Source organism: Bombus vosnesenskii, unplaced genomic scaffold, assembly GCF_011952255.1.
Source record: "Bombus vosnesenskii isolate JDL3184/JDL3185 unplaced genomic scaffold, Bvos_JDL3184-5_v1.1 scf7180000013309, whole genome shotgun sequence".
NCBI classification, from domain to species: domain Eukaryota; kingdom Metazoa; phylum Arthropoda; class Insecta; order Hymenoptera; family Apidae; genus Bombus; species Bombus vosnesenskii.
In genome coordinates this window covers 1,627,914-1,649,618 of record NW_022882958.1, presented here as the reverse complement: position 1 = coordinate 1,649,618, position 21,705 = coordinate 1,627,914, and the positions used below count along the sequence as shown (strand labels likewise).

At 35.0% G+C, this 21,705-nt stretch overlaps 1 protein-coding gene and 1 pseudogene across 16 annotated transcripts in view; one reads left to right on the top strand and one right to left on the bottom strand.

Moving 5' to 3' along the window:
* Positions 1-5,727: 5,727 nt before the first annotated feature.
* Positions 5,728-6,200, bottom strand: LOC117234767 (annotated as a pseudogene).
* LOC117234765 (inositol 1,4,5-trisphosphate receptor) overlaps positions 6,129-21,705 on the top strand; it is a 47,887-nt gene continuing 32,310 nt past the window's right edge. For 15 of the 16 annotated variants that reach the window (XM_033496280.1, XM_033496294.1, XM_033496291.1 and 12 more), the window contains exons 1-2: positions 6,129-6,260; positions 19,905-20,107. In XM_033496280.1, coding sequence (XP_033352171.1) covers positions 20,010-20,107 — 98 coding nt within the window. In that variant the 5' untranslated portion in view covers positions 6,129-6,260; positions 19,905-20,009. Of the gene's footprint in view, positions 6,261-10,000; positions 10,020-19,904; positions 20,108-21,705 lie in introns of those variants that run through there. The other variant, XM_033496279.1, reaches the window with a different exon arrangement.

Genomic DNA, 21,705 nt, shown 5'->3' with positions numbered 1-21,705 from the left:
CATTGCCACGGTTATTCTTGCTCCGTCGTTAAGATTCTCAATGATCGTTCGAGGACATCTTCTCTCGTAACACGTTTCAACGTTTAGTTTTACGATAATCGAACTAATTTTCAGCGATACATCTTCCTCCCACTTTCGGATAAATTCCACCGAGACAAGGAAATAGCAATATTTTTGCTACTCGTTCATAATAACTATATCGTCGATGTTATCTAATGTGTTAATGACGATGCCAACGTACGCATTCGCAATAATGGTTGATTAAAGCTATACAGAACTTATCGTTATCGTACGATTAGAAACGATCGAAGCTAGTTTTACACAAGATACCCAACAACGATGCTATTACGTTAACGGAGAATATATTCGATTTGATTCTTTCATCTTCATCTATTCATACCGAAGTTCTATTCTGTTTCTTTTCTTCTGTTCTCTTTCACAGTTTTTATGAAACGCTCTATCGAAACTCTTCGTCTTACGTTTCAGTTACAACAAGGGCAAATCGTATACGAATTTTTAATGGATATCGAGCTTGCTCGTAGTTGTATATACAGGGTGGTTGGTAACCGGCGGTACAAGCGGAAAGGGGGTGATTCTACGCGAAAAAAGAAGTAGAAAATGTAGAATACAAATTTTTAATTTGAGGCTTTGTTTTCGAGAAAATCGACTTTGAATTTTCGCTCGGTACGCGTGCACTTTATCGCGTCTCGTTATAACGGATCTCACTGTAGATCGTTGTCTCGATTGACGTTATTTCTTTAATTTGTTAAATTTTTTAATTTTTTAATTTTTAGTCTATATTTTCAACTTCTTTTTTCGCGTAGAATCACCCCCTTTCCGCTTGTACCGCCGGTTACCAACCACCCTGTATATTAAAAAAAAAAAAAAAAAAAAAAGGAAGAGAAGAACCGTTATGAACGACGCATAACGATGCAAAGTTGAATTTTTGCAACATCTTCGTAGACAAATTTCACGATATTATACGCAAAGTCGATATCCAAGATGGTCGGAATAAGGAATTCGTATACTATGAAAACGCGAAATTCTGTGTTTAAACGTTTCAGCATAAACGAACGAAGAGAATCGTTGTCAGATTTTCTTCGTGAATGGTCAATAACGTACTTATTGTGAAAAGAACGATCATAGGATTATCGTGAGGGCACGAGCTTGTTATTTTATTCTTCTCTTCTTTCTTCTTTTTAATTTTACAAGAATCGAGATTAAAGTTAAATGGAAATTAAATTTTAAGGTAACGAATAAAACGAGTCACGAAATATATTCTCCATTATGCGTCTGATACATTGAAGTACGCTGTAATATTTTGAAATTCGTAAGCGTAGTAGATCTCGTTATACGAGATGGGATGCGGTGACGGAAGTTGAGCAACATCCTATTCGATCGTCTGATTCGATCGCGAAATAGTTGATACATAAATGCAATTATATATATATATATATATATATGTGTGTGATGAACGATTAAGAGGAAGGTGATGCACAATAACGGATATAAAAGAGAGAGAGGAGGGACACGATAAGAGGAGGGAAAGAAAGAAAAAGAAGAAACATATTTTCTTTTAAGCGACTGTTAGTCGGTGAGTCTTAGTCACGTGAAAGTGAACACGTTTTATTATTGACTTGTCACAGTCGTTCTGAAATAAAAAAAGAACAAAGAACGATTGATCTACGAAGTAAACAAAAATCAGGTTCGAGTATGCAGGGCTTTAAAACTTAGGTACTGCGTCGGTAGAAGTATTCTCAATACGTAGCGTGTAATGTCAGATTAACATTAAGATGCTGAAACATACAAAACACGATTGTCATTAACTCTGCAGTAAGTCAGTCGGTGATACATCGTAATTAAGATTGCGGATTTTTTATGCATTTATGGGAAACTTAAAAAATGCGAGAAATTACAGAATGCACGGAATCTGTAAAAATGTTTACAGTACGATATTCGTTATGATATCTAGATTTCGTTTTTCTCTGCTTATGTTTATATAGAAACGTGAGTTCGCATAAACATCCACAGTCTACTCGTAATACTTCGCGACACAGAATCGTCGATAAAAGGAACAAAGAAAAGGAAAAAAAAAAATGTTCTCGTTGCAGTCTAATGTGTTCAATTCAGTTTTCGCAGAAAGTCGTAAAGATACAACACGTGCTATATGTAAACCTGTCGGAACGCCAGCCGACCAACAAACTCGTTGACTCGCGCGAGTACTGCAGGGTTTACAGGGAATCGAGGTACTTGTTAAAGAAAAAAAAAAAAAAAAAGAAAAAAATAAGTAAAGAAGTCAAAGTTAAGCTTTAGAAGAATTAAAAAGAGGAATGGAGCAAAAGAGGAACGTAACGACGTGGCAAATTTTTGGAGCACTTGTTTGCGAATTTCCGAAAATCGACTTGCTAGTAAAAAGGGGAAAAAAAATAATAAGAAGATAAATAGTTAAATAAAAGAAAATGAGAAAAAGAAGTAATGTTTTTGGGAACTGTGTCTACGTTCCACGTACAATCGTGAGATCGAATTATTGGTGTCCGTAGAGGTATATATATTTTCTTATTGTATAACGGTAATTAGCTCCGCTGCTTCGACACATTAAGGCCTTAGTACATTAAAATCAGTTACATACGAGGGTTTCAATTGTTCGATTTATCGTTCGATCAATAGAAACGATCACGGCGTAAAAAGAGAAGATCATGTATTTGCGAATAATCGTTCGGTGAAGATATTGTCGATACGAACCCGAAATTATCGGAGAATATTAACATACACATATACACGTTCCTCGTTTCGATTCTAATTCGAACTGATTTAAGGGAACTAGAGCCTTAAGCGAGTTGTAAAATTTCCTTAGATATCTATTGTTTTAACGTACGAATTGTCTATGTCTGAATGCTCTCATCAATTAAAATATACACGGTTAAAAGAAGAGAAAATAAGGAGAAAGAACAAACTGTTTTTTCCGGTCAAAATATCTGGGAATTTACACAAGTGTCTCCGCACTTTACTCTTTTTAGAAAAAAAAAAAGTAAAGTAAAAAAAGAAAACGAAAAGGAAACATACAAAAAGAGAGAGAGAGAGAGAGAGGAAGAGAAAGAGAGAAGCACGCAACCACGTGGCGTGCTTCTGTTAATATGTTTCGTGGATTTATTAAAAAGGATCACAAAACGTCTTTCTAGTTAGTATAGTAACGATAATTAAGAACTTGCTGATTCCACGTTTTCATGGCTCATGGCGACACAATAAAGAATAACGATGAATACTACACTATTATAAATATTTATTATAAATAAGATATAACAAATATAAAGGATAAATATATTATATTGAATTAATAATGATTGAAGGAGATGAAATTTTTTGGTACAATAAAATGAAAAGATTAACGTCGTTGAGATTATTTCATCCTGAAATTGCACCTCCTTGTACATTATAATTTCATACATTCTTTTTTAAACAATCTTCTTGTCTACTTCGTTCTATTTGATAGTCTAATACCAGAGAGACGAGATACAGTAGCGATTGTCACAGTTTTCTAAAATCCTTCTTACATCATCTTTCTGTCATAGTATAGAAGTAGCTTGTCTCGAAAATAAAATTCGTCTTTCACTCTTCGTTGATAGCTTTTGTTTTAAATATAGAAGAAATTTTTAAAGAAATATATCAATAACCTATTTGGTACATGTATAGACATTAAAAGTTATCTGAAACATAATACGTATCATAAAAGGGTAAATGATTACAGAAATACTATTTTGTTTCGTTCTATTTTGATCTTAATTAATGGAATGATTGAGAGTGTGAATATAGTAGATAGGAGCTATCAGTTAACACACTGAGTTAACTGATAGCTCTTGTCCAGCCTATCCGCATCTCAAGATCACGTAGTTAATTTACTAGCGATGCCAGCAATGTGTTTGATACGAAATTAAACGATTTGCGGTTGTGTGATTCAACGTTGGGTGATTTCACGTTTCTTATTCGAACAACAACTGTTTGCTTCGTAAGAGTAGATATGATAATGAAAGTCAGCTTCGATGACCTTGATCTTGACATATTGTCGTCAAGGATACTCTCCTGAGCAATCTCCAGTAGGTTTTAGTCGACGCTCGTTACTCTTTAAAATGTTATTAACGAAAAGCTATCGTTACCACTAGTGTGAATTCTGCTTATAATTATTCCTATGATTGTGGCAGTGTATGCGTCAGTACTGGTTACCAGCAATTTCACGGTACTATGCGCCAGCCGAATAAAATATCAACCAAGGACAGAATAGACATGACGGAATGAAACTTTGTATCATAGGTTATGAAATACCGCCTGTCAAAAAGTCAAAATGTTTCTTACGCCCTCTACGATTTTCTACGGCGAACATAGGAATTATCAGAGACGACTCGTCAGTGATTATCTCATCCACGAGATACAGAGTAGACGTGACATTTGTAACGTCGGCCTACCGACGTTTTACTGTTTTACCGATACGATTGCCAAGAAATTTTGTTTCCATTGTCACTCCGTATTTGATATCTGAGGTCTGCTAGCGCGAGTCCTGTTGTCACCAATGATGTCAGCAACCATCAAAGGGCAAGTTGCATCTTCATGTAAGCTAGCCTCTTCTCTACAGAGAAAACCAGGACATAAAAGGTTTGTATCACTGGGTCTCGCGCCTTTATTTATTCGTTACGAGATACGCCTCGATCATTCGCAATTCATTAAAGAATAAAGAATATCGGCTAACATATCAATTTGGGTTAAATGTCTCGCAATTTAGTTCATCCAAAATATTAAGGACCGTAGTTGACAAAAAGATTCGAATAAAATTTCATTCACTTGTCTAAATTAATGCAAAACGATTTTCAGTTTGACCGGGAGAAAACAGGTAGATACGGATAGAGACGCGCGTGAAGATGCGCGTAAACTGAAGGAAAAGTGTGGAAACGCGTGGAAAGTCGAGGAAACGTGTGCAAATACGCGTGAACTCGAGGAAGCAGGCGGATACGTGTCTTAGTTATTTTTTACAACGAGCTCAATTTGACGTTAGTTGGTAAATGGATTGGATGGTTGAAGATGCAACGTATTCGCAATTAAATCTCAAAGAATATTATGATATCTATTCTTAGATCTTCAGATCTAAATAGACAGAATCGAAGAAATACATAATACAAAAATACATTATTTGCAATTTCATAGGAAAATTTAGTTTCAATTCAAACCAGTACTCTACTAAAGCGATAACGTCGCATGTGACGCGAAAATGGTAAAAAGATCAGGTGACCACCAAAACGTGGGACGGGAAAAAGCATTTCATGTTACCATTGGCTACTTGGTCGATAATGTCACGTCCATTCTGTACCTGTCTTTACCTCGCTGTGTCTTGTCTGTAATAAACAGATGGCAATATGTATCCAAGAATTTCTACAATACCGATGGGTCTATTGGTTGAATAGGCGAAAATGTCTCGTACTCTACGAGTGCTAAAAGATATTCTTTTTCATTATGAAAAAATTATGAGTGAATAAGTAATAAATAATAATATCCATTAACTGATATCCATTAAAAAAACACTTTTTATGTAAAGTTTTTCAAGGTCGTTTACTTTATCAGCAAACGATGTTTTTCATTATTGCATTAAACAATAATTACTACTTTCACATTTGTGTGTGTTTTTCTAGATAATAGGAGTTATATTATTTCTATACCGATAGACAAAATTCGAAAATTCACAAAAGTATTTGAACAAGTTGGAGTCGATTGATCATTGGACGATACGCAGCCATATGTAAAGTCGAGGCGAGTCCGCTTCCAGTATTCCAGTCGTGCCAGAACCACCGAGCGGTGCGAACGTTTTTGCTCGTGCGTCGTCTTCTAAACTCTCGTGTATACGTACGCACGTATCGGTGATTTTACGACCATAATCAAGTTGCACGTATTCGATATAATCAGCGTCGTGAACGTTTCAACCAATTCTGTCTGTGTATCAAACGTAGTGGACGTTTACAAATTCTGTGCAGAAGAGAATCACAGTATCCGTGACACGTACTTACATGAACAACTAGCGAGGCAAAATCACGAACGTTTTCGCCTTTTTCGTTGAGGTGCATCGACGAACCATCGTGAACGTAGTTTGAAATATTTTTGGCCATTCGAGGAACGTGTTCCGGCATTCGTAAGACCGGTGCGTTACCGCACTACGTTCAACGATTTCGATCGACAACGTGAAGTGCTCCGAAAGTGTTGGAACTGGTACAGGCGACCAGAACGTGAGTAAACACGTTTTTTCTTCTTCTCTTGGCTAACGCCGATAGTTCAAAGTACAAGTTTCCTTTTATTTTCGTTTCTCCGGCTCATTTTCCTTTATAATCTTCGATATCTATGAATATTTCTGTATGTTTTACTTGCATTGTTTTTCTTCGTGAAATATTTGATTGTTCTATATGTCTCGATAGGTTAGATTTTATTCCATAGGACAAATCGTAGGATGACTGGTGTGCGTGAGAAACGTGTCAATAAGTTTTAATAGATCTGTCAAGTAACATGGGACAGACATTTTTCTTTAGACGGCTGAAGGAACGTGCGTGGAGAATCGAGTGCGTGCTTCGATCGTTTGTAATAAGCTCTCCATACTTTTAGGCATCAGCTGACAGTATTAGAACGGGGCTTTTTCAACGGCAGATCCGCTTGACGTTAGCCGCCAAGTTAATTTCCTTCGCGTTCGAATCTCTCGATACTTCGACTGTGGCAAGAGTGTGTTGTTATTCTGTGCACACACAGTCTATTTGAAGTCGTTGCCAATTAAAGTCTCTATGCCTTTTTGGAGCTGAAATCCTTCCTATTCGTAAAATTCCTGAATAATATTAACAAAGCGTTAATAGCGCTATTGACAATACAAACGACTGTCGCAGCACAGATTTTAAAAAGAAATTAATGCAGTTAAAAATGATTGGTGTCAAGTATCCTATTTATTGTAACTATGCTAGTTTCTAAACCTAGAGGAGACGTTTTAACGATTCTTATCTTTATGACTGAACAAAATCTCAACTATACAGAATTAATTTGTGTATATCTTATTTACTTTAATGTACAATCTAATTTTTGTTTTCAATTGTAAATTTTATATACCTATACAGAGAATCATCTAGCTAGCTCCTCGATAGAAGGAGCTCCTATCGTGAGCGCACGTACTTAGTCGTTCCTGGAGAATCGTGTAGGATTTATACGATTCGTCTTATAAAAGATTCCACACGAGCGATTTCAATCGGCACGTTTTATTTATCCTCCTTTCAATAGCACGCCACGCTTTACGCCGATCGTGTGTGTGTTATCGCATACGATTTCGGCCGTGAACGCGAAAACTACGAAAATGGAACGTGGAATGAAATTAATTTGTTTGATATTAGGGGAACGCGCGAAATTGATTCGGTTACTACTACTTCCGCTTCGCGGCGATAATAAGCGTAGTCACGATCTTTCAATTGTTTCTTTTTGTTTCATTCGTTGTTGACATGCAGTAGCTCGCAATAAGAATCGTTTGTTACACTTTTTCAAATTTCATTTAATTTCAACTTTCAAATTTAAGGCTACAGCTATATCGTCGATTAAGATATAGAATTTGCACCAGAAGGAGCCAATACAGAGGAAAATTAAAACCTGTTTTCAAATATTTTACATGAAGTCATTTGCAAGAGGTTATATCTAAATTAATGATATAGTATGATTTTTTTTTAGGCTTATCATTACAACTCTACCGACAACCGAATTATAAAATTTATATCAAAAGAAAATAATGCAAAGGAAAAGATCAAGTCTCTTTTCATGTATTTCACAAGATTTATTCGAATCAAAATTATTACAATAATTTCGTATTACAAAGATGATCATATAGTATATCGTTTAAACAAAGTTAGAAAAATAAAGACAATGAACGATTTGTATCACGAGCCATAGTATCAACGACTGCAACTACCTTGTGCAGCATGTGTACGTTATTTGCATCGCGTTTATCGTAAAAACGTCCACGTAACTTTGTCTAGTAAAGGCCAATGACTTGACCAACTCGATTTCATCTTCGGTGTATCTTTCTCGCATATCTTTCTCGCATATCCTTCTTCCATATTATTGGCGGTAGATTATAAGTGCATGCATATTGTTGCGTCAATGATCGAAACTTTCTATTATTAGTTTTATTTCGATGCAAAACGGATATATCGCATTATACATCGTATGCAGCGTGGGTCGAGACGTACACTCGGCAAATCCCGCAAAGGGTTAATGACATTTCGCGCGGGTGGTGAATCGCTTGAACTTCCTTCTTTTCGTGCACTTCGATTTGACTGACCTGGAATCGATATCGCAGAGTATCGATTCTCTCTCATATACTACATTTGCTCTTCTTACGGCAAAAGCCATGGATGCGGAAATTTTCACTTGTTCAATAAACAAACGAGTTAAATATTTCGTTTCTCGATTTTCATAATTATATTACATGAAAAAATCTAGAAAATGTGCAAACTATAATAACTGTTTTAATATTTAAAATACATAAAATGGTCTTCTATTTAGGTGTCATTCTTTTATTTATGTTATTTATACAAATATAAATTTGGAAAAAATAACTGCAGCTTAATAATTATATTACATTTATTATACTTTGATTATACTTATCATCTCGAGAACTATCAGATTATCTTATGTTTAAATATGAATTATCGTCGTCTGTATAATCATATGAAAATCGCTCGTTCGTGACAACAACTGCCATTCCGAACTGTTATACCGTACGCAATTGAAAAATGTATTCAATGTATTCAAATACCAGCCATTCATCTCATGTTTGAATTTTTTCACCGATCGCGACAAATATTTTCGAAATTAGTTCATTTCTAGCGATCCGTTAGATAACTTTGAGTTATGAAATTCTCTTTACTTGAATAAAAAACAGCGAAGCGTGAAACGTTCACGGAATTTATCGTATTTTTTTTTTTTTAATAGATACTGTTTTTAGCAAGCATACATTTTTAGCAGCAATTACGAGATTCGTTTGAGATCTGAAGAAATGTTAGAAATTTATCGATAACGTTTTTATGGAAAATTATATCGATCTTATAATTTTCTACTTATCTGCAAAGTATTATTTCTACAATCCAACGAATGGTATTCAAAAGAACTTCGATTGAAATGATCTTTCAAAATCTTTCAAAATTCTATATATTCGCGAACGCTTTATGTGTTTTTAATTCACGGGAAGTGGATTATTTTCGCAACGCACAGTGAAATCGAGAGTTTTAGGAAGATTTAATGAAACGTTCTATTTTTTACTCTGTAGGGTGATAGCCTCTTTTAAGTTGAGTTCAACGACCTGTCGAGCAAGGTCACATATCATCGTAAACACACACGAGAGAGGACCCCGCTATATAATCCTTTTTCGTAATGGGTACTCAAAATTTCCCGTTTCGATTCAACGTTTAAGATGAAACGGAATATAAACCCTGGTTTTACGTTTGAAGCAACTTAACAAAAAAAAAAAAAAAAAAAAGGAAAGAAAAAAAGAAAAATGCAAAAGAAAAGAACAGAACATTCGATATACGCGTGTACATCTCATCTGTAATTTGAAATACTTCGAAAGACTCGAATTCTCCCGAACCATTCAAATTCCATGCGCATATCAAATTTTCTCCATTGCACGTCACGTGATCCATTTACGCCGATTCGGTAACTCCACTCCCATTCGAATTTCAAATATTCGCTCCATTTCCGACTCCATTTCCATTACCATGTTACGTCTTTTCTAAAACGACCTTGTCTAACAGGTCTTTGAACTATTCCGAAAGACTCTCGTCAATCAAAAATAACTCGTTGAAGAACTTGCCAAATGGCCTTGGACCATCTTTCACGTACCCACTAATCAATTTCCCTCTACAAAATTCGAACCACTTACTTTCTCTCTCTTTAGCCCTTTCGGCCACAACCACGCAAGAGACAAACTCGAGCAAACTGTATCAATTATTGTCGAAAATGACAACGCGAGTTGGCGCTCGCCATCTGTATGCAGATACGCTAGTTACAATAAATAGTAACTAGAAAATAGTTCTAGGTACAATCGATAGATTTAATCGATAGGTTTAAGATGTTCTTTTGTTTTTATCCCTAGACCACGTAAGAAAGTGCAATAAAGGTTTTTCGGCTCAGAACGGTGTGATAGATTTATCCAAAGAATAAAATAACAGCTATTATGATCCTACCTCTGAATACAGAAATAACAACAATTATTGTATACATCATAAATTTCTTAAACGTTCGAAATAAAATCGTAAGACCATAACATGATCAAAGGCCGGAAGATTTTTTATTGTTCGATTTTAGTTTTCATGTTCTGATTTTCTCCAGGAGATCAAAATAATACTCTGTAACATTTTTTATTTCTATTCGATACATTTAATATCTATAATATGTTTCTTTTATTTTTTAGCAAAGTAATTCATTATATTACGCTACTTTTACGAGTATATCTGTAATTATATATCTATATCTATGCTCTTAATTATTATATATGTATATCTATACTGTGTAATTATATCGCAGAAGAACTATATGTGTGTATGTAATTAAATTATGAAATTGTAGATCACACGAGGAAATAGGCATCGATTAATGTTTATTCGACGATACATTGAGACACAGATCACTTTCACCGTTCACCATCGTTGTGAGTTAACTTTCGACTATCTAACTATCGGAATACTTTAGCTAAAAAACAAAAAAGGACCAGACACGAATTACGTTTCGTGTATGTTCTTCCTGCAAAAAGTTGTTGTATCTCGTACTGGAAATGCAGGACATCTTAGACGATAAGACAATGATTTTCCAAATCTGTAATTCTGAATTCTTCGTCGTTCCTGCCACACTGTCATAGGGTGAACGTCCAATTCCTTTCGCCGACGAATTCAAGAAAAAAGAAAAAAAAAATGCTTATCTGGTGTATCTAGCTTGCACGCGCAGAATTACGTGTACGGCAAATATTTATATCGAGGCGGATATCGATGAGCATCGGTGTCGCGTTAAATCGATCGTTCGCGAAGCGTGAGATGCAACTATTTGCGTGAGGAAGGTAAAAAAGAAACAAAAAGTAGAGGAAAAAGATAGATGAGGAAAGCGTAGGCGACGCGTGTCGTGAAAAACCTTGGCAAAACGAAACTCTATCTCGTTGTAACGCGATATACGATCACGATTCTGTAATCTTATGAAAACTATATTCTCATGAAATGGAATAGTCTTTTATTGTTAAGCAACCGGGACAAATTGAAAAGCGCGCGCGTGTACGCGATTCGCGTCGTCGCATCGTCGTTCCGGGTTCTCTGTCGCTTGAGGAGAGGCCAAGGTGCACGGGCTTCAAATCCGTTTAATTATTGCATTATGCAATACGCTGCTCTGCGGCGACAGATTCGCTGCTTGAAATTTTGATTCTCGAGCGTAGTCCTGGATATCGTCTCTCGTTGATCCAACGCGTTTCGGATTCAACCTCGTGATTTGATTTCATGACGATATAGAAACGTGTACATGATTCACGAATATGCTTATATCTACAAATCAGTAGATGTACTCGTCGATTTTAATTGTAATTTTCATTAAAGTAAATTTATAAGTCTTTAAACTGTAACTTGGTTTCCTTTGTAATATATATATATATATACAGGGTGGTTGGTAACTGGTGGTACAAGCGGAAAGGGAGTGATTCTACGCGAAAAAAGAAGTCGAAAATATAGAATAACAATTTGTCGTTCGAAGCTTTGTTTTCGAGAAAATCGACTTTGAATTTTCGCTCGGTACGCGTGCACTTTATCGCGTCTCGTTATAACGGCTCTCACTGCAGATCGTTGTCTCGATTGACGTTATTTTTTTAATTCTTTAAATTTTTAAATTTTTTAATTTTTAGTCTATATTTTCAACTTCTTTCTTCGCGTAGAATCACCCCCTTTCCGCTTGTACCACCAGTTACCAACCACCCTGTATATATAAGCGTTAATAAGATCTGATTACAATTTAACTTGATCAAGTATTGATCAAAGTTCGTTTATTCCTTATTGGATAAGATTGAGTAGATCGAGCCGAAAAGACAAATAATTCGCTGCTATTTCCATTGCAATACGTTTGATTAGGAAAAATGACCTGTATAAAATTGAAAATAGGTCTTGCGAATTATTTTTACGTTCTCTGTGACTTTCGAACGTTATTAATTTGTATGGTATTGATATTGGATTCGGAATAAGAGAGAAAGTAAAAAGGCTGGCTCTTTCAACGCTCTGTACGATGTTTGATCTTCTGTGCAGAGAAAAAGAGAAGAAACCAGCTATCGAGAGGCAGCACGGAGAAAAAATAGAGGGGACGAGCAGATGTTTCTTTTATTTCCTCGTCGGATGTGCCAGTGATCGAACAATAATCGTCAATTGACTGGCAATTGACGATCTAATGAAACCGTATCTATGCGTCGACAGGCTCTGTTGAAATCTTAAGCTCGTGCTTACAGTTTTTTACGTTATAGATATCTTTATTTCTATTACAACATTTTTAATTAACGTCGTTATGGAGACTTTGGAGTATTTTATCGATGCTTCTTTCGACGATTTCGATTTAAATTCGATTAACGTCTCATTCACGAAGACGAAAAAAGAGAAAAACAAGGAGAAATAAAAACGAAAGCGGAAACGTAAGGACGGTTTCTGAATATCGTACGTAGTACAGGGCTCATCGATGGTGTTTGTAAAATTCCATTAATCCCATTCATCTTCGATTATCGTCTATGCGTCGTACGAAATTTTTTCAACTTGTAGCGTTGCGGTGAATTAAGAACGTCCGTTTTACAGCATTGAACGCGCTGTGTTTTACGATTATTTCGAGCACAGCCAGCGATTATTCGTGGACTGTATTTTTTCAGACGAAACGTTCACGTTAACGGCCCGTGAACAATTTGTCAGCCGATCATTTCCATATAAAATAGCGTTCTCATTTCAGAACACTGCTAAATTCTGATAAACAGAGGAAAAAGGGACAAAGAAAGAGAAAATATGTAAAGATCGCAGGGAAGAATAGGACAAGTCACATTTTCCATTGTTTTTAATTAACTCCGCGTTTGTACCTTTATCTCGTTTTGATGCTAAACATCAGCCTCTTCGTAATTTGAAATATGTTGTCTCCCCTTATACTTGTACTTCGTCAATTGTATTTTTAGACCTAACAGATCTAACAGTTTAGCTTATTTTGTATTACAATATCCGTTTTGGTCACAGAATGACGTTAGAATAAAAGGATGAACGGAAATAATTATCACGTTTCTCTTCTCTTCATACTCATTCTCTTCGTACGTACGGTACAACGCGAAAGAAATACCTTCGAATTCGAGATTATTGGAATATCAAACGGCGTAGGTAACTTAACGAAATAATGCTCGTTTTAATGACTGCTCGGTGAATTCTGGTTATTTTCACTCTGACTTTTTCGAGCCGATTTATTTTCGCGAATCGTTTCAATGGAGATCCAGAGGGAGCTAGAGTAGTGTGATTTTAATTTCTGATCACTGGTATTGTGTATTCTTGGCTTAGTTCGTTCACGCGCGTATGTTTAACGCTGTTCTCGCATCGGCTTGACAAAACGTTCAAGGTATTCTTCAGAGATTAACTGTTAAACACATTTTCACGTAATACTCGTTGCGAATTGTTTAATCGTGTTACATCAAGTTCATAAACTCACCGTGAATAATTAAAAGACGTGGCATTTAAATGAAGCACAAGTTGTGTTATTTAAGTTTCTCGTTATATAAAGTTGCATTATAGAGGTAGTAATATAAATGAATGAAAACGGGACTGGTTTTACAGAGATATGTTAATAATAGTAATAAATTTAACGGCGGCTTGTACAGTTTGTTGAATTTTCACTAATTGAAACGGCCTGCTGTACTTCTAATTAAATTTACAGCCTAGTTATGACTTCATTGCGTTCTGCTTTTATTTGTCTATCTAATATTTATATCGTCTATTTATACCGATGGAATATATTATTTGCGTGTATTAAACTCTCAACCAGGAAAGAGTTCATATAACAATAATAATTCTTTTACTCAAAGGTCTATTAATTCGTATGATTTTTTATTTCTCTATATGATATCTACATTTGCAAAACTTACCATCGACCTAATTAAGATTCCTGTGACTTTATTAATTTTTAATTTTGTGTTTTTAGAGATATATTACCTCAAGTTTGTTCATTTTTCAAGATATGTTGAAATATCTCAATTCATCTGCGATTTTTCATCTATTAAGTACAGTTGTATCGAAACAGACTATATATCTTCGATTGATCTGTTAACTGCGTTCGACGAGTATACGGGTTGAACAAAAACTTTATTTCGATGCTTTTGACGTGCACGCTCGTCGCGTGAAATAAAAAGTTGTCATTTACTATAAAAATTACAAACTTTAGTAAGAAGTAATAAAAATATCGTTTAGTGATATGTTTACTTTACATTGTCCGCAAAACTGCTATATATTTTATGAAGAAAAATTTGGTGTATCGGTATTGTATCCGTTTTTACAAACTGTTGATTATTTTTTATTATTTTTCCACCTTATATTGGGTATTTTCGAATATATATAACATACTGCTATACAACTACATACTACATATATACTACAATTACAAGTACTTCTCCATTGTATAGACGTCATGCGATTGAACTCATGCATATTATATATAAAAAGAAAAAAAAAGTAACAGAAAATCAAGCCAATTAAATTTTTTGGTCGAAAGTGTCGGACAAATTATTAAAAAATATCACACTGAGAAGACCAACTAAATTTCCTATATGTCTTTCTAATCTTTTTTGTTTATGAATTCTATTATTTTACTGTAGTCTTGGAACTTTTTACAACGATGCATTTTACAACGATGAGTCGTTAATTTTTTCGAATAAAAATATAAGCCATCGTCGCTTTGCTTTGTTGCGAAATTTATAATAGGAGCATCTGATTCGAAATGGTGGATATCAATTAATATATACGCTTTAATTAAGAATAAATTAAATGAAATTTTCATCTTTTTATTGATGAGCGTTTAAACGTGACGTTGATTATCCCAGATAAAAATTGAATTTACCTCCGTGACTCATCGTGCGTTCGCGCTGGTCTCGTGGGTTTTTCTATGAATGAACACCAAGAATAGAATGTTGTTGAATGAAGTAACACATTTCACTATGTATTACAAGGAAGTTTGACATAGATATAGAGTCTTGGATGGAGAAAGTAGCTCACATAGGATAGTTGCATATATACATTGGTATCACAGAATAGTTTAAACGCAGACGACGAGTAGTCTATACGGTAACAATGATCGAGGAAATTGTAATATGCTCTCCAAAGCAATTGGTAGACAAATTACGCGAGCGGATCGTGTCTTGGAGATAAAAGAAAATAGGGCGAGAGAAATTGAAGTTTCCAAACTTTGAAGTTAAACCAGTTAATCTTAATTTCAAATCATCGTGAAAATGTCAGAAATATAAATTGTCGAACTGTTAAATCGCGATTGGGATTTTCACTAAAAAAAAGGTAGAGGAAAGCAGAGCTTTCTAATTGTTAACAAATAAAATTCGAATTAAAATTGAAAATAAATTTTGAAAAATGAAAAAGACAACTTAAAATTCTGTTTATAAAATAATCTTTCCATGAAATCGTGAACATAACACGTTGCTCTTTATTCCATGGTCCGGATTTCAAACAAAAGTCAAATAGCTTGGTGAAAACGCCGCTCGTATAATAACAAATCGATACAAAATCAAATCGTAATACCCTACGGTGCGTTTCTCTGCGCGGCAAAGTAGTCACGCTGGTGATTCGAATGATTTAATTGCTCAACAATAGAGCTACAAATTGCGGCTGATACTGCCCAGCTATAGAAACCTGCTGCACAATAAACGCTAAACGATCATTGTGTACGATTGACGCGTCGATCGATTGGATATATATTTTGTGGAAAAAGAAAAAATTGATTTTTTACTCCCACGATAAGGCCAAGACAAACGAAACTGTTAGGGTTTCGCGCTTAAAAAGCTTAAAATTAAAGCGTTATAAGAGGGATAAAAGGCCGTAATCCATGCTGAATCGTCGTAAGGACACCCACGTTAAGATACGGTGATAACATTCAACCAAGAAATTTACTGATCTTCTAAAGTCTAAATGTTCGGCAAAATGGCACGTAAAATAAATTTACAAGTTGCTTTTCTGTTTAACCTACTTTTTTTTATCTGTTTACTGCTACACTGTAACTGCAGTTTAATGGTTAAAAGTTATGTTGCATTGTGTACTATTATTACGACAAACGTTATATAAATTCGCTTGGATAAAAATTTAACGTTCTGCTTCCCTTTGTCCAGGTTTTTGAATGGTAATTAATTACCTAAAACTTAGTTGCTCAGTAATATGTGTACTACTAACAGCTGCGCTTTAATTTTTATGCGTTTTAACAATGTGATTTAGATAGATAAGAAATGGGAAATAATGTTTCAAACAAACACTATTAGTTGATTGCGGATGTTTACGCAGAAATCTACAGGATACACATGATGTACAAAAATATATGAAATATTCAAATTATAGCGCTGTTTGTGATATTTAATACGCACGACAATTTTCTATCTAAGTTTCATTTATTTCGAATATATTTAGAACGATATGAATTTGTATAAATGTGCGTAGTTTAATTATTACTTAAACCAAGATAGCAGTATCTTTAATGTGAAAGGTCTGCACTTTCAGGAAAAGAATTATCACGTTCGAGTAGCAGTGAATTTGCTATCTCCATTTTAACGTTCCTAATCTATCGATAAAGGGATTTAAAAATTGTCTAGATTAAGAGAGATTTACCAATAGATCGTCTCGAAACAATTGCAATCACGGAAAACATCTAACCGAGAGTCTGTTGATGCTTCGAACCGAGCAAAGTTTCGTTCCGTGCAGCAGCAAATTCTTTTAAGAATTAATTGACAAGCGAAGAACTTTCCTTTGTTTCTTTTAAATTCGTTGGCAAGACGAACGAAGAGATTCCCTGGGGCGAAGCTATCCGTAATCAAGATGTCTTCGAGGCGAAGGAAGAATGTCGTGGTTATATCTAGAAATAAACTGACCTTCAACCTTAGGCTTACGTGTAAACAGCTAGATATGGGTTCAGTTTTGCAGAAGAAATCGATGATAATGTTCTTGTGGTGGAAAATATGGTGGAAAGGTTTGTGTAGCTGGCGCGAAGATTTAACGAGGTACACAGTTCAACATGATCGAACGATCGTCGAAAGTCAGATGTAGCAGAAATGTTTGCCAACTCGCGTTATGAGACGAGAAGCTAACAGTGGAACGGATTTTCGAACGAGCTTTGACATTAAGCAACATAGAAGAATTATTTTATTGCTACGATTATTATCGAACAATTTGGTTCAGTTCGACTAGAAACGTTTCGTTAGGATTGAAAGAGTTACTTTTTATGAATTTATATATATATATATAAATAAATATAAATATAATATAAATAATATATATATATATAGGATTGGGCCGAATAACATGAAAAGCAAGTACGGCGTAATTTCTTCTAGGAAAATAAGAAAAAAATGTGGTATAAAATTTTTTCATTATCGGTTTTTGAAAAAATAGAGTTTGAAAATTTATCAAGTGCACTTGAACGTGGCTAATTTAAGGCTGAGCAAAACTAGATAATCGACAGAAGGTCGTTCTACGTATGAAAATAAGTGGGAAATGTAGAACAAAATTTTTCCATTTAAGGCTTCGTTTTCAAGAAAATAGAGTTGGATCATGGCTAATGTAGGATCGGCCTAGTACATACGTATGATAAATTTTCAGATTTACTTTTCCCGGAAACAAAGGGCCTTATGAACAAATTTTATTACATTTCACAATTTTATTCTAACATATTATTAGGAAATATTATTATTGCATATTCCAGAGGTTAGGCTTCTCTATTATAAAAATTAGATATATTTTGTAAGATAATCCGAATTAATTTTAAAGTTACTTCCTCGATCTTTCAACTTAACATATATATCGTATTTTATAATGTACAAAATTAGCTGTTTGGACTGTTGAATTTCCAATCAAACCTTTTCATAACATTCTTTAACTACAAAACAACTCCCAATAATAATTGATAAATAACCAAAACCTAATCGAATTCTTCTTAATAAGAAATAATTATTTCAAACCTTCATTTTTCATTTGTCAAAGTGGAAGTTTAGAGAGCAAGCTCATTCCAAGGATAGGAAATACAGGGTAGACCAATTTCCTTCGTTTCGTTTTCGTGGTGGATTCAGTTGGACAGGAGAAAGGTAGCAATTTCCATCGTGAAATCAAGTTTAACCTGACCTATTTCACAAGGATCGCGTAACACGTTGAAAGCGACCGGAAGTCTCCAGGGGGATGCAAAAATTTCAGTTGAAATTGCCTGACTCTGGTCCTAGAGTATAATAACAATTAGAAATATATGAATCGCAGAGTTAACGAGGCACGTGTAATCCGTCTCGTTTACTCGATTGGGAAATACGATTCATTCAGTTTATCCGGATATTATTCCGGTTTTCATCCTGTTTATAAATCGTTTTACGATGGATCGATAAACAATTTGACGGTAAATAAGCGACTTATATCGTCCAAGAATTGTTTCCATCGCTTTCGGTTCGCTCGTAATAACATGTTTACCCTGGAAATATTAGATGTATAAATCGATTCGTTGCCTTCAGGTTTACGAAAGCTTGTAATAATTGGCTTGGATTTAACAATTGCACCAAATATACCGATTCTTCAAATGACATTCTTATGGCAGTTTTAAAAACGTACCATCTTTGTTTAGCTAATTCCACGGTGAGTCGGCGGAATAAAAATCGACGTACGTTAATTTTATGAAAACTACCTGCATATTGTTGGTATAATAATGGCAAATACAAAATATCTGAAGCTCGTTAGCTTGAATTTAGCAATTCTTTTGTAGAACTGTCGATCATTTCGGACAATATAATTATCATCATAATTCCATTATCAAGTAATATATCACTTGTGTTAAGTGTCTCAGCGAGCTTCAATTACGATTACAATTACGATTTATGGATTTAGATTTAAATTTTCTATGAGACATGAAATTTGAATGCAATCGAATCGCAGAATTAATATATTATACATGGATGGAAAGTTATCCGTTTCTCTGACCTATGAACTGTAAAATATTCTATCGCACGTCGTATTTTTCATATTATGTCACAGAAGGTGGTCCTGTTAAACGAATCAGACCTGTATCCCCTTCCGTTAGCTATGATCCCAGCTGCGAATGGTACATATCCATTGAAAACGATCAACAATCAGACATTTATGATTCTACATATGTCCAAATGCAAAAAATTCTCCTATGAATGTCTACACCAATTTTATAATAAACATCCGTTCATAATTCAAAAGTACTATAAAGCTTTCAACAAAAAGGAAATGAAAATATGAAATTTCGAGAACAGGTTCTGTTGTTCCATTTATAAGTAGACTGTGGATATTTATGCAAATTTATATTTTTATAAACGCAACCGGAAGAACGTATCTGCTAGAATATACCTAATTGATACTTAGGCACGGATTTTCTTTCATTTATATCATATCAGGTGTTTTTCATATTTTGCATAGTTAGTACATATATTTTCGCATATTACGCGCACCCATAAATTTCCCATAAATGCACGGAAATCCACAGTTTACTACGTTCCGATTCTCGTAAATCTTGAACCCTTTATTCCATCTTGAATAAAGAAACACTCTCGTGAAGCATCCGGTGCTCCGTTTGTCATCGACGAACAGTAAAGATCGTTTTTACCCCCGTAGGTGTAGCCATGAATAATTCGCTCGGCTAAGAGGTTGAATTTCTACGACTTTGGGGCAGCGAGAGAGAAAGAAAGAGCGAGAGACTCCGAACACAACAGCTTCAAGATGGGCGAGATCCTCGGCTCTGCGAGTTTCCTTCATCTGGGCGACATCGTCAGCCTATACGCCGAAGGCAACGTATCCGGCTTTCTCTCCACCCTCGGGTAAGTTGAATATTCATTAAATTGTACCGACTAATTAGCATAGTTCCGCCGTCGCAAAGCTTCGTTCTAACGCTTCGTTACTTCGTGATAAAGAACTTGTACCTTGTTTTTTTTTTTTTTTTTTTTTTTTAAAGGAGAAGCTCTGGTGCGAGTTGCCAGAAAAGTAACGGGGGATTTACTAATAATTAATAAGTCAAGTTTCTCCCGAGAAGTTTCTATTTAACTTGTAATAACGGAAAATGGGGACACGGCTTTAGGCTACGGCGATCTGCGAACATTTCTGGAATCGAATCTTTAAATTTGATGCAGGAATCAAGCTCGAACCTCTAAATTCGATACTTTTACATTTCGATTCAGATTTTTAATCTTCGGATATTTCAAATTCGAATAATTTTCAAATTGGCGTTAAATTAGATTCTCGATCTTTTTCGACCATTTCGAAGTCACGTGTCAACAGCAACAATTAATTCTGCTTATAAAACAATGTTTTTACGAAATCGTTAAACCAACACGGTACTCCTTAAGTTTCATAATTCGCGTCTTAAACGAAAATCAACCAGGTGAAAACGTTGTTCGTGTAATAATACGATTTTAGATTCGGACGAACGCTTTCGGGATGGAACATTTAATCGGGCGGGTCAAAGTGTGTACGATAAGAGATTTTCTAGTTTAATATGATATTTTCTGTGTTTTCAGTCGGCTAAGTTTTGGCGGAAGGCAGGGAGCAGAGTAATTTTTCTGAAAATTATGGCGATTATTATAATAGGAATGACGCTGTAGAAAATAGGTCGAGGAGTATGTAGAGATATTTTTGAAGGATTAGAGAAGTCCTAGGAATTTGATTGGAATGCACGAGGAGTCTAGATAGAGGCAATAGTAGTTTGGGTACTTGTAGAAGAGAAGATGAAAGGAAAGGATTCCTTTGTCTGAAGTCTGCTAGTTGGGTTCGTCGATAAGGCTTTGCTCAGCAGATCGTGCTTTAGGCGTAGAGTTGTTTGGATCTGGAGCAGACTTTTCTGCTGGTAGCTATTTGAAATTAGCGAAAATTGTGCCAGATATATTCTGAATGCTTCAAAATTGCTAACAAATTATAATCATCGTTCAACGAATGAATTTATTCGACATATAAATAAAACTAAATGAAATACGGCATTTCAATAAAACTTCTATATTTTTTCAATAAAGTGATCTGTTGGCAAAGTCATATATTAAACGAAAATATATCCAAAAGCTTCAGCCAGTTTTCATCATCACAGATATATTTATTCAGATAAAGTACACATTCCATTTACTTTCTGATAGAAGACAGATTGACCTTGGCCATTACATAATACGCATTTCACCAAGTTGATGATTACATTTTTTCGAGGATTTATCAAGCCCCTGATACTCTTATTCACGTTCCTTAGATACGAATCATATTCCGGGGAATACTATTCCCATTAGCGTCTTCTGATCTCGAATACTTATCTCGGTGTCACCATTTTACGCTCGATAATTCATTTCCTTATCCGCGCGACATTCCGTCTTCGCGTAGAAGGGGTAGGGACCAGGTTATTTCAATAATCTTAATGCACACGCTATATGTATTCTGAACT